This window comes from Myotis nattereri (genome assembly GCF_964212035.1).
Source record: "Myotis nattereri genome assembly, chromosome: 4".
NCBI classification, from domain to species: Eukaryota; Metazoa; Chordata; class Mammalia; order Chiroptera; family Vespertilionidae; genus Myotis; species Myotis nattereri.
In genome coordinates this window covers 48,720,984-48,735,268 of record NC_138079.1, presented here as the reverse complement: position 1 = coordinate 48,735,268, position 14,285 = coordinate 48,720,984, and the positions used below count along the sequence as shown (strand labels likewise).

General features: G+C 36.2%; 1 protein-coding gene across 2 annotated transcripts in view; it reads left to right on the top strand.

Moving 5' to 3' along the window:
- TMEM161B (transmembrane protein 161B) overlaps positions 1-14,285 on the top strand; it is a 128,756-nt gene that overhangs the window by 89,113 nt on the left and 25,358 nt on the right. For both annotated transcript variants that reach the window (XM_081089016.1, XM_081089015.1), the window contains exon 5: positions 3,196-3,352. In XM_081089016.1, coding sequence (XP_080945142.1) covers positions 3,196-3,352 — 157 coding nt within the window. The remainder of the gene's footprint in view (positions 1-3,195; positions 3,353-14,285) is intronic.

Below are 14,285 nucleotides of genomic sequence, written 5' to 3'. Positions count from 1 at the left end.
GCCTGCAACCTAGGTGTGTGCTCTGACCAGGAATTAAACTGTGACCTCCTGGTTCATTGGTCAGTGCTCAACCACTGAGCAATACCAGCTGGGCAACCTGTGTTTTTAAAAAAAATAATTTTGGTAGTGTTTAATAAAAGTATCATTATGTAATTATTAGGCCCTGCTTCTTGTGTTAAATCTTGCCATCCCAGAAAAACCTTCAAATTCATCTAGCATCTATGAAATTTAGAATTATTTTGTGATTTAAAGTGGCTTCAATACATTTGAAAGTTGATTCTACATCTACAAAGATTTTATGTCTATATGTGGAAAGGGTGTCCTAGGGCCCAAAAATGTCAATGAGAAATAATTTAAGTCAGTTGTCTAGTAGCATTAAGACTGGTTATGTTATCCTTTTTTTTTTATACTGTTTTTCATGCATAATTTAAAACATTTAAAAGCACTTTGGCTTCTTTTATTGTCACATTAGTTTTACTATCCTGTGTGTACCCTTACTTATATAAAATGTTCACACACATGTATAAATGCAAGAATATATATGCATATCCCGGTTTCTAGTATAGACTTTATCACTTTTACCAATAACTAACATTTATCAAATAATTATTAGCTAATTAGCTTTAATAGCAGCTTAAAATTCCATATTTATCAGCCATTGTTGTAAGTGCTTTACCTGTACTAACTCATCTTCACATTCTGTGAGGTACATAACTCTTACCAAAGTTTAAAAAACAACAACCATCATTAGGTAGAGGTTAAATAACTTGACTAGGATTACGCACTGAATGTGGCAGAAGCAGTCAGTGAGAACTAGGCTATTAATGAACTTAAAAATTGAAATTAGGGTAATGTGGCTTCAGCACACAGATTAATCAATGGTTTGTTTACTTGTACAAACTAATTGCAAATATTACTAGTTTAACAACTGGCCACAAAATATCAAGAGCATTTCACTTCATCAAAATAACAGGGAGATGTTTTATTTATGTTTATATTGATGTATTTATTTGTGAATGCATGTTTGTGTGCGTAGGTAAAAAGTAGAGAGTTTTTTACCTGAACTTTAGGTACTCAGGAGCTTCATGGAAATTACTGGACTTGATAAACTCTTAAATTTTCTCTCTATTTCAGTATCATATGAAAAGGTGAGGTATATAATTATATTATTGATACAAAAAGAAGAATATAATACTTGGATTAAATATATAGCAAAGAATACGTATAATTTGTACTTTTGCTGAATGTATATCTTATTGATGCCTGAATAACTATCTTAAAAGTATCTCTCAATTAGTATTATATATTCATTGTAAGTTCCTCTTAAGGAGCATAAGAATATTTGAATGTCACTTGGCTGTTTGCTGTTAAGTTCCCTGGAGGTAACCTTATGTGCGCGTGGGCAGGCATGGAGAATTAGAAGACTTACTTCAGTTGTTGTTAATAAAAATTAACAACAGATAACTGTCTATCTGTTTTTCATCCATTTCCCTGTCCTTCTTCCAGGAAGTAATTCAGAAGGCTTCACTGGGTGATTTTAGAGAGGGAAGGAGGGCAGGAATCCTGCAACCACTTTAGGGTAAATTTTTTCTACTGATGTTCAGAAGCTAGACATCACACCAAAAAACCTAAAGCAATTAAAGTAACTTGAACCAAATAAAAAATTTACTCAATTATAAAAGGATTTGGAATTTTTGCTATTACCTCATAGAGATAATGTAAGTTTGGTTAGTTTGTCTTTGATATTTTAAGTTAGTCTTACTTTGAGTGCTATTTTTGAAATACTTTTTCTATAAAAGTGTGATTTTAAAATAGCCTCAGGTATTACATTTTATCACTAAAAATTTTCCAACGCAATGTAGGTCGTTTTATTATGTGCCAGTGAGAACATACAAACTAATGTTTATGTATGTGATTTACTTCCACATTTTTAGGAGGCCTTCTATAAAATGATGTTGATATTTTGGACTATACTCTGGCAGAAGTAAACCAGAATATCTGAAATGAAAAGGAAGAGGGAATCATAAATACTTACAAAGAATGCTAATTTTAATGTAAACCCTTAAGAATGTAATAGTTTTGCCCTAACCGGTTTGGTTCAGTGGATAGAGCGTCGGCCTGCAGACTGAAGGGTCCCAGGTTCTATTCTGGTCAAGGGCATGTACCTTGGTTGTGGGCACATCTCCAGTAGGGGGTGTGCAGGAGGCAGCTGATCAATGTTTCTTTCTCATTGATGTATATAACTCTCTATTCCTCTTCCTTCCTCTCTGTAAAAAAATCAATAAAATATATATTTTTTAAAAAAGAATGGAATAGTTTGTTGAAATGGTGTGGTTTTATGGAAAATTTACAGGCATTTCATCAGCTTTTCTTACAGGAGCAGATAACTTATTAAAAAGTAAATTAATTTATTATTTTAACCTGCAGTAACTCAAAATTACTAATCCTCCATTAATGCAATTAATAACTGTAACATAAAGTTTAGCATTCCTCACAGAAATTAATATAAGTAAAGCTGTAGTAGTCTACATTAGATTGTATTCTAAAGCAGTGATTTTCAAATAGTGTGCTGCAAGAATTTTTAAAACATGCCATACTTATTTAGTCTGGAGCACTGACCTCTTTTCCCTTAGATTGTCAAATTAAGAAGTAACAACAGCCAACATGACAATAGCCATCCTGTGTGAATGAATCAAAATTTTATATATATATATATATATATATATATATATATATTTTCGTCAGATGAGCAAAAATATATTTTTTTGGTATGCTGCAGAATTTTAGTAATTAGTTTATATGTGCCATGAGATGAAAAAGGTTGAAAATCGCTGTTCTAAAGTATAGATTAGGTGCTTTATAAAGAAGTTTGATTTATAACTTCTGTAAAATACAGCTAATCAGCTAAGAAAATACCAACTCATTTTGCAATCATATTTTTAACAATTTAAATAATTTTTGGTAATCATTTCAGGTTTATTTTAATTATTTCATTTATGTGGTACTAAAATTTAGTTTTGGATACCAACATTCTTGGTCTCTTTCCTGTATTTTTAAATTCTCATATTTGTAATCCTTACATTGCAAAACACCAAATAGAATAAAGTCTAGTATGTTTATAGTTAATTATAGATAAACCCTTCTAAGCTGTTTGTGAAAGTTTAAGTAAAATTTTTTTTAACCTTTATTTTTCAGCATTGCATTACTTTCCAGAGTATCAATGGCTGGTGGATTTCACAGTGGCTGCTACAGTTGTGTATCTAGTAACTGAAGCCTACTACACTTTTATGAAGCCCACACAGGAAATGAATATCAGCTTAGTTTGGTGCCTGCTTGTTTTGTCTTTTGCAATGTATCCTTCAAAACATCATTAATATCAACTTATGAATTTGTTTTCCTTTTGTAGCTAACACCATTAGATCTCATCTCTTATTTGAAAAAGAATTTAGATCATTAGAGAAGTTTTCTTTGTTGAAATCCTCTTTATTTAATTGACAAAATTTCAAAGTAGAGGTAAATGTTTAGAAATGAAATTCAAGGAAAGACGCCAATTGCCTGCCTTTCCTTTCCTGAATCTCATGTCGAGCCACCTTTACCTCTTTTAGGATTTCTTCCATAAGTTTAAATGTTAAGTGGTAATGTTAAGTGTTAATTTTAGATATTATTGCACCTTTCTCCTTTTTTTCCTTTCCTTCTGTTTCCAGAAAGTAAACAGACTTTTTTTGTTTTTTTGTTAAATCAGTAGTCGGTTTTAGTTACACCTATGAAAATATTTACAGCTAAGCATTATATTACCTCCTAGACTGGTTGTCTAAGACTGGTTTCCTTATATGTGTGTTTATGTTTTCATTTTTATGTATTTTGTAATTTTCTGGGAGATAGATTTTCTCAACCTTCCCAGTGCTATAGTTTTTAATTTCTGCTGTAATTTTTAATTTTCAAGAGCTTTTTTTTGTTTCCCCTCCTCCCACTTTGTAGAATCCTATTTGTTTTATGATTACATTGTCTTGTGTCTATTTGAGATACTGATGGATTTTGTAAAGATTTTCTTTATGCCAAGTATCTTTTCCCTCTAAGTTGTTCTTGTTTGGTTTGGTTGCTGTCTTTCATGTTAAAACAGTGGTTCTCAACCTGTGGGTCGCGACCCCTTTGGGGGTCCAACGACCCTTTCACAGGGGTCGCCTAAGACCATCGGAAAACACATATATAATTACATATTGTTTTTGTGATTAATAACTATGCTTTAATTATGTTTAATTTGTAACAATGAAAATACATCCTGCATATCAGGTATTTACATTATGATTCATAACAGTAGCAAAATTATAGTTAATGAAGTAGCAACGAAAATAATTTTATGGTTGGGGGTCACCACAACATGAAGAACTGTATTAAAGGGTCACAGCATTAGGAAGGTTGAGAACCACTGTGTTAAAGACTTCTTAGAGAGATCTGGTGACATTTGCCTGTTTAAGTGTGAGGCACTAAAAGACTGAATGGAAGCTCTGAGCACATGTGAAGCAATTTGTTGAATCATCTGGATGGGCCGGAGATCCTCACCAAAGCGTAAATCTCCAGACTTCTTTCAGTCAAGGAAATCTTAACTGGCTACGTAAACTCGTTAGTCAGATGTTTGATTTCTTTGAATGATTCTTTAATTTTCTTTTTTTTTTAATTAAATCTTTATTGTTCAGATTACATTTGTTCCTCTTTCCCCCCGCCATAACTCCCCTCCTCCCAGTTCCCACCCCACCCTCCGCCCTCACTCCCCACCCACTGTCCTCATCCATAGGTGCACGATTTTTGTCCAGTCTCTTCCCGCATCTTCCACCCCCCCTTTCCCCCCCAAGAATAGTCAGTCCATTCCCTTTCTGTGTCCCTGATTCTATTATAATCACCAGTTCATTCTGTTCATCAGATTATTTATTCACTTGATTCTTAGATTCACTTGTTGATAGATACATATTTGTTGTTCATAATTTGTATCTTTACCTTTTTCCTCCCTCTTCCTCTTCTTAAAGGATACCTTTCAGCATTTCATATAATCCTGGTTTGGTGGTGATGAGCTCCTTTAGCTTTTCCTTATCTGTGAAGCTCTTTATCTGACCTTCAATTCTGAATGATAGCTTAGCTGGATAAAGTAATCTTGGTTGTAGGTTCTTGGTATTCATCACTTTGAGTATTTCTTGCCACTCCCTTCTGGCCTGCAAAGTTTCTGTTGAGAAATCAGCTGACAGTCGTATGGGTATTCCCTTGTAGGTAACTGAGTTTCTTTCTCTTGCTGCTTTTAAGATTCTCTCTTTGTCTTTTGCTCTTGGCATTTTAATTATGATATGTCTTGGTGTGGTCCTCTTTGGATTCCTTTTGTTTGGGGTTCTCTGCGCTTCTTGGACCTGTAAGTCTATTTCTTTCACCAGGTGGGGGAAGTTTTCTGTCATTATTTCTTCAAATAGGTTTTCAATATCTTGCTCTCTCTCATCTTCTGGCACCCCTATAATTCTGATGTTGATTCGCTTGAAGCTGTCCCAGAAGCTCCTTAGACTATCTTCGTATTTTCGGATTCTTTTTTCATTTTGCTTTTCCGGTTGCGTTTTTTTTTTTGCTTCTTCGCATATCAAATCTTTGACTTGATTCTTGCGCTCCTCTGGTCTGCTGTTGGGAGTCTGTATAGTATTCTTTATTTCAGTCGGTGTATGCTTAATTTCTAGTTGGTTCTTTATCACAACATCGAGGGTCTCATTAGATTTCTCGAGGATCTCAAATGTTTATCGGCGGCTTCTAGACAGTTCTTGAGAGACCTTAAAAGTGTGGTTCTTTGTCCAGTTTCTTTGTCTCCGCATTTTGTTATGTTTTCTTGGTGCACCCCCTAGTGGTCTTTGTGCGCAGTCTTGTAGTTAAGCCTTGATTGTTGTAGCTAATACTAGGGGGGATTTGACCTCCAGGCCAAGTGGCTGTGAGTATCAGCTGTGTCTGCAGTGAGGGAACTTCTGTCCTCTAGGGAGGTGCTAATCTGGCGTTTGCCTAAGGCTATCCGGCAAATGCCTCTGTGCAGGGCTTGGGCGGGGCAGGTGGGTCACCCGGGGTCAACAGGGTGGGCTGGAGAGAGCAGTTATGGCTCCTCTCAGTCCTGTCCCCAGGGGCTCTGCCCCTCTGAGTCCCAGCAACCGCTGCAAACCTCGGAGAGAAAGCTGCACTCGCTCCGACCGAAGCCAGACAGTCCCACTTCTCCTGTTTGAGTCAGGGTCCCTAAAGACTCACCCGGATCTGGAGCTCAGAGTCTGCGACTCCCTCCCGATTGAAAACGCCAACCGCGCCCTCCGCCTCCAGCCCGCTCTGCATGCACTCCGCACCTCAGTATTTGACTTCAGCACTGCGCCTCCTCTGAGTGTCGGTATGCGTTTCTCTTTCCTCCTAGTTGTAGGATGCCGGGAGCCAGTCCATCCTTGCTGTTTCAAGGGACCTGGCATATATGGCATACTGTTCTTAATATGTTTGCTCACCTTCTTGGCACTATGTGTTTTAACCAAGGTCGCCTCTCTGAGAAAGGTTGTTTCCCCAGGTAGGGATTTTCCCCTGAAGTTAGGGAGGGAATAAAACCTCTTAACTAAGTGCCAGGTGGGTAATTAATCACTTTAACTATGAACAATCATGCTTAAGCTACATAATCTTTACTCCCTGGAATGGAGATAAGAAACGCCCTAACCTTTGGAATAGAGATTGATAGGATTGGAATCAACTGGTATAAATACAGATGTAACAAGACAGAACTTAGAAGACAGAACCTACACAGAACCTACAGACAGAAGAACTTCGCTGGAGAGAACATGCCAAAAGATCCTGGACTGAACCTGACTACAGATATTGGCAAGAGAACCTGACTAGAATCTGGTGACTGAACCTGGCTGGAGAACCTGGACAGAACCTGGCTGAAGAACCTAGCGAGGGAACATGGCTACAGAACCTGGTTGGAGAACCTGGCTGGAGAATCTAGCAAGAGAACATGGACACAGAACCTGGCTAGAGATCCTAAGCAGAACCTCTCTGGAGATCCAGACCAGAACTTGGCTGGAGATCCTGGCTGGAGATCCTGGCTAGGCTGCTGATCAACTGAACACTCACTGTCTTCGTGTCCTTCCTTCTTTGCCGACTCCGTCTACGCCTTTGGGAACCCCTGGACCTGCTGGGGTTGAACCCCGGCAGTAGGACTTCCACTCAGCCAGCTTTCCTGTGGTTCTGGGTGATGTCCGTTCCGTCTTTTAGTTTCACTTTTGAAGTGGTTGTTCGAGGCAGCAAACTCCGGCGTTAACCTATGCCGCCATCTTGGTTCTGATTCTTTAAATTTCTTATCTCCCCTTTTATTTTATATTTTTTGTTTTTCTCTTAATTTTCTCTTTTAATCCTGTTGAAATTTTTGTGTCAACTCTTTTTAAATTATTGGGACCTTTTTCTTTTAATGTTCCATTTCCATAGCATTCATGTGTCATGGATGTGTAATATCTTTTTACTTCTAAGGATATTAATATATTTTACATTTTAATTTCAGCCTTGCATTGTTTGTTTTTAGTCTCCCTCTCTCTTTGTTTTAATCACATTTATGTTAAAGACTAGAGGCCTTGTGCATGAAAATCATGCATGGGTGTGGGGGGGCCCCCTGAGCTCAGTCTGCACCCTCTTGCAATCCAGGACCCCTCCGGGGATATCTAAACTGGCAGTCAGACATCCCTCTCACAATCTGGGACTGCTAGCTCCTAACTGCTTGCCTGCCTGCCTGCCTCATCACCCCTAACCACTTGCCTGCCTGCCTGATGGCCCCTATCCACCTCTGCCTGCCTGCCTGATTGCCCCTAATCACTCACCTGTCTGCCTGATCGCCCCTAACCACCTCTGCCTTGGCCCCCATCGCTGCAGCTTCATCTGGAAGTCGTTCGGCTGTCCGGTCTAATTAGCATATTACACTTTTATCATTATAGGTTCTCAAATGGCTCATGATCTTTCAGTATCTGTTTATATTCAAGAGGGTAGTATGAAAATATTGGAAGTTTTTTGGAAGTGGCGGGAGCTTATTGATTGGTTGGACTTTTATTGGATCAGTTGGAGACCTGGTAGCACTCTTTTTTCTTAACAGTTTTTTTTCTTTATTGGTTTGAGAGAGAGAGGGGGAGAGAGAGAGATTGATTTGTTTTTCACTTAGTTATGCATTCATCAGTTGACTCTTGTATGTGCCCTGATCAGGGATCGAACTAGCAACCTTGGCTCTAACCAGCTGAGCTACCCAGCCAGGGCCTGGCAGCATTCTTGGGAGGAACTGCTAAATACCAGTGTCTGCAGGTTGTTGAGCATATCATTTTCTACAGAAAAGATTTGTGCATTTTCTCATCTTTGGGGGAATGTCTGACAGCCAGTGTTGTGGGAGCTGATTGGGGAATAAGGCTTAGAGACTCAGTATTCAGTGTGCAGGTAGTAATCTAAATGTGAGTCTGTGTACTACCCTCCCTTGTTTTCAGCTCTTCATTGTAACCCCAAGTTCTGTCTAGTACTCCCAAGCCCAATCTTTTCTGGTTTAACATTAGTTATTCTGGATTGTGCCAGAGTTGGGGAAGGGCCATCATCTAAACCAGTGGTCAGCAAACTCATTAGTCAACAGAGCCAAATATCAACAGTACTTCTTCAAAATATACTCGCCCACGCCGAAAACTGACTTCTGCGCATGGGCCACGAAGTTTCAATCGCACTGTACGTGCGTCCGCACATGGTATTTTGTGGAAGAGCCACACTCAAGGGGCCAAAGATCCGCATGTGGCTTGTGAGCCACAGTTTGCCAACCACGGATCTAAACTATATGACTAGGCAATAGAAAAGATCTGGGAAGTCCAATTCAGCCAATCATTCTGTTTTCATCCATTCTGCTACCCTGCCTTCAGAGGTACCTGCTGTCTCCAATTTCTGATTTCCCAGTATATAATTGAATGAATTGTCTTTTTACTAGGTTCCTCCTTATTGTAGATCCAGCATAGCAAAGAAAGCTGAAACCTAAAAAAGTTATTGTCTATATACTTAGTGTCTTCCAAATTTTGTTGAAATCTCTTTTCTCTTGTCACCTTTTTTCCAATTCTTTGCTTTTGGGGATTTTTACTCTCCTTCTTATATGGTTCATTTAGTTAGAATTTGGGAATAAGCAGTGTAAATGTATGTCTTACATCTTTTATATTCAACCAGAGACTGCTAACCTGATTTTAAAGCTGTAAGTGGATTTATTTAAATTATATAATATGATTTGACATTCAGCACCACTGTGCTATTTCTCTCTTGACTTTTTCGGATTGATTTAGGTATAATTTAGAACAAAAGAGCCAGAGCAAAGCCTTAAGAGTCAACATCTTCACAAGTATATATTGTTTTGGATAGAAATACTGATTAAGTTGTTGTCAGTTGTGCTAATTTCAAGAGCAAGTTAAAAGTGGAGCATTTAAAATATTACTATTTAATTCTGTAGTATTATATATGTGAAAATACCATTTAGTCGGATGATGTTTACATAGAAATGCATATTCTTGATACTTCGTTTTATTTAATGTATATACATCCCTTAATACCTACTTACCAAGAAATTAGAAAAATATACTTAATTGGTTACTCCAATTATTGTTTATGGGAATAAATTTCATCTTTCATTTCACTCAGTAATGCCTAATGTGAGAGCAAAGGTCCCACACAATCTTCAGTACTGAACTGGCTCTGCTTAGTTTTAAGTAGTGCACTTGTGAAAGCCACCAAACAATAGCATCCCTGCCAGAAACTAGTAGCTGCCTGTCTCTCCATCCAAGAGAAGACAGAAAAGGCTGAAGGGCTTTAGAATCCAGGCTATTTTCTGCTAACTTTGACCCTACACAAAGGGGATAGGGAAGTAGGAAAGTAGAATCATATCTATGCTTGGGTGTTTGATTTTTCTTCGAACTTGTACCATGTGAGAGAATGGCCTATGTCTTCCATGGCATGCAGGACATCAGAATCAAATGCCAGATATCCAGAATAACGCCGAAGAGGAGTCTGTTTATAGCCTATCTTTCATCTTAGTTATACCATATCTGGTAAGCCTTTCATAGCCCATGAACACAGTCTAGCTGCAGTGACCCCTGTCTAGCTCCTCTTTACTTTCTTGTAGTACATGCCTACTTATTAGTCAAACACATGTCTCCATTGATTACATAGGACAATAGCTCCACTTAATTGCAGAGTTACAGATACATCAGTTGATTCAGAAATTCTCTACACAATGTCCTTTGTTAAAGTGGTCCCCAAATTAGACATATATAACTTAAATAATTGGCTCTCTTAAAAGTGATGGAGAAAATATTTTTATTTCCATGGTTATCCAGTCTTCCGTAACCCCCCCCCCCCAATTTGTTGTATTTGACATACTTATATATGACAACAATTACAATTTTTACAAAACCTTGAAATCTCTAAAATCATGAGATGATTTCTTTAAAGGTATAACCCTAAAATCTTGAACCTTGGAACATAACACAGAGCACCTCTTGTCATCAGCTCTACTTTTTGCTTCAACTGAGTTGTATATGCATCTTAGCTGTCACACCGCTTCCAATCTTCTAAATCCAAACAAATACTCTCCTACCTATTTGTAATTCTAACCATCTATTTGACCAAGTCTTTGTGTTCCACTTCCATTTATGCCAAGTTACGTGGTGTGGGAAGGTAAAGAAAGCCTTACAGTGAGGATGGAGCATTGTAATAATTATCTTTTTAGGAAGATGGCCCATGAAGTCTTAGACATTGGAGGAATGCTGCTGATATTATAATGTGAAGCATACTTTTTATTTATGAATAAAGGAAAAATAAAAAGGTAAAAGTGGTTTTTGAAGAAAACAGATTTTGTTGTGAAAGTAAAACTTCTAAAAATTAAAATACTCTACAATCAGTTTTTTAAAAGAACTTTCTCTTATGAATAAGCTGTATCACAGAGTAATATTGAATCAATTACGTGAATTTGAGTGAGAAGAAAGCTATTCTACAAAGTGATAAAGCTTCTCAGTAGTTCTATTATATTTGGTTAAAGGACTGGATCATTAGTCACATTTCCACAGCGCTAGTATTTTACAATGTGGATGGTTTAAGGTACAAAGCCCTATTATATATGTTTTTAAGGGTGTGTTTTAAAATTTTAATTTCTCTTGGTTTCCAGACATTTATGCAAAGCAAGAAGTTGTAAATGATTTAAAATGAAATAAATTCTAAGGTTATCTGTGTTAAATATGCAATTTTGTATGTAGATTTGTAAACTAAACGTCTGTAATTTAAATGTTCTATTTGTTTGCTGTAGGAAATAGATGACAGCAAACTTAAGTCACTTTTTCTAAATTCCTTAAAATATTCTAAATTACTGTATTCTTACTTTACAAAAGTAGTCTATCTTAGATTACAAAGAAAAACACACTAAACCCTGAAGTGAACTGCATAAGATATCAAGGTCTCTAGTGAGAAAGAATCAGAGTCAAAGCTATTGAATCTGAGCCAAGGTTCTTGTCTTGAAAATTTGTATACAGCATGTTGTGTCAAAGCTTTGTTTCTTTTATAAACTTTTAGAGATCTGTGACATTAATGCTGCCAAATTAATTCACCTTCCAGATCAGAAACCTAGCATTATATAGGGAACTTACTTGGGAGATAGGGCTATATTTCTGTTTATTAGTTTATAATTGAGTATGACTTTTTATTTCAGCTTGTAAATTATCATTTTCCTTCAGAATCTGAAAGTTGAAGAATAACTTTCGTTATTGTGCTTTATTTTAATCCAGGAGTTTAGATAATAGATTTTTTGTTTGCTTGCTTGTTTGCTTCCTTGCTTCCTTTTATTTTTAAAGAAAGCCTGTGTATTGCCCTTTTTAAAACCTTTAGCTATTATTTCCTTCCATAGTAGGGCTATGTTGAGGCTGGCTGGCTATCAGCTGCTTGAGGGATGAGTTTTACATATGCATAGTACTTTTTAGTTTATCTATGAGAGAATTTTAGGTTTCTTTTCTTTTTAACTAAAATATGCTAATTAAACCTTTATCTCAAAATATGAAAAAATATTTCAGTTAAAAATTATCCAAGTTGGTTGTTTTGTTTCATTTTTTAACATTGGAAGACAGTTTAAAGGATTTTACTTGCCAGGTCATAGGATCAATGTACTTATTGTTAGTTTTCAGTGTATACACTATAGCAGATTCTTGGTATAGTTTCTGGGTTTCTTTGCAGTGAGAATGCATAGTATGTTTTTTTGGGTATTTTAGTTGCCTTTTCTTATGGAAAAATAGATGTGGGGGGGAAAACGGTGTTTTTTTATTGTTAGGTAGCAAAAACAAGATTTTTTTTTTTAACAGTGCAGAAAACTTTTAATTTACATGAAAGTTTAGTTACATAACTTAGTTGAATTGAAACAATAAGATAATATAAATTTTGAGAAACTTCTGTAAATTTCTGTGTTTGCTATCTGTTTGATTTGTCTATTGGCAACAAAATATTTTTTACAATATGATCTTGCTTGATCCTTTTCATTCTCAAAAAAGCATTGATAAAATATTTTGAATAATTTCAAAATATTAAGGTACAGAAGACTTTTTTTTTTTTTTTTAATCCTCGAGGATGTTTTTCCATTGATTTTTTAGAGAGGGGAAGACACAGGGAGAAACAGAGAGAAATATTGATGTGAGAGAAACACATCGATTGGTTGCCTCCTACATGTGCCCCTACCAGGGCCTGGGCCTGGGAGGAGCCTGCAACCAAGATACGTGCCTATGACCGGAATTGAAGCCAGGGACCTTTGGTTTGCAGGCCGAAGCTCTGTCCGCTGAGCCAAACCAGCTAGGGCAGAAGACATTTTCTTAATACAAGAATTGGGTCTTTACAGCAATGTGAACACAAATTAAGTTAAAACATATTAGTAGCTTTGTAAGTATATTTTATTTGTTATCCTAGATTTGAGAGAAATTTGCCACTTTAGAACTAAAGTTAAGCCTTTTGATCATTTGAAAGCTCTTATTTCCACCTTGAAGATAAATATATTTAAAATACTTCCCACTGAGTAATCTTTTTAACTATCCATGGTTTCTTTTCCATTCTAGTTTTTGTATTTGCATGTAGAAATTATGACCAAATTCCAATGCAAAAAAAGTTGATATTAAATTAGAACTTTAAAAATATCTACATATAGCAGAAAAAAATTTACCTTACCCCTAACATTCTATTTACTTTAAGGATTGAGATTTTATAATATAAAGCAAAATAAGTTAGCACTTAAGTAGGGAGTACATTCAACTAGGGCTGAAGGGTTATTAATAAGGGGGTAAATTATTAAATAAAAAGAAAATAACTATTTGTATATGTAATTTTGAATATCTATAATAATAAAAGCATAATATGCTAATTAGACCATACAGCTGAATGATGTTCCGGATAAAGCCAGCGCTGCCAGAGCTGAGGCAAGCCACCACGGCTACGAGGGCCGAGGCAAGCCACTGCGTCTGTGAGGACTGAGACCCTTGCATGAATTTTGTGTATTGGGCCTCTAGTTTACTAATACAATATTCTTTATAAAAGTCTACAGAATGATCTATGAAAATAATAATAGAGGGATAAAGATGGGGGGGAGGTTACTCATAGTGAAGGTGCTTGCCCATTATTCCCACTAAGACAAAAATAGATAAATGCCATGATTTTACCTAGTAAATGTTTTTTATTATACATTATCTGTAAATATAGAAGGCTTATTTTGGTATATTATCCAATATTATTTCCATGATCAGGTTGTATTTATGTATAAAATGGAAAAATAAGTCTAATTTATTTGGCAATTGTGGACAATTTATGAAAAAACATTCAAAGGAAATAAGTCTTAGAGAAATTTTATTTTGAAATCCATTTCTATAGTATTTCAGTTGTAGTTTATTTTTCTGTGTGAATAACTTACTGCTAATAAGCATATTTATAGTATTAGAGCAGAACAAGATTTTGTTTTCTTATTTCAGAACAATTTGTTATAATTAGAAAAATTTGATAGATAAATAGCTCAACAAGAAACTTTGCTACTATCCTAGCTATTACAGGATGTCTTTACAAGTGATCTCAAAGTTAACCACAGTTGTCTGTGAGTAACTCCAGACATGATACAACAGTAGTTATTTCTCCGATCTCTTAAATTGAAAGCCAGATTATATATATAAAAGCCAAAGCAACTGAACGACCAAATGACCGTTTGACCAATCGCTAAGATGTGCACTGACCAC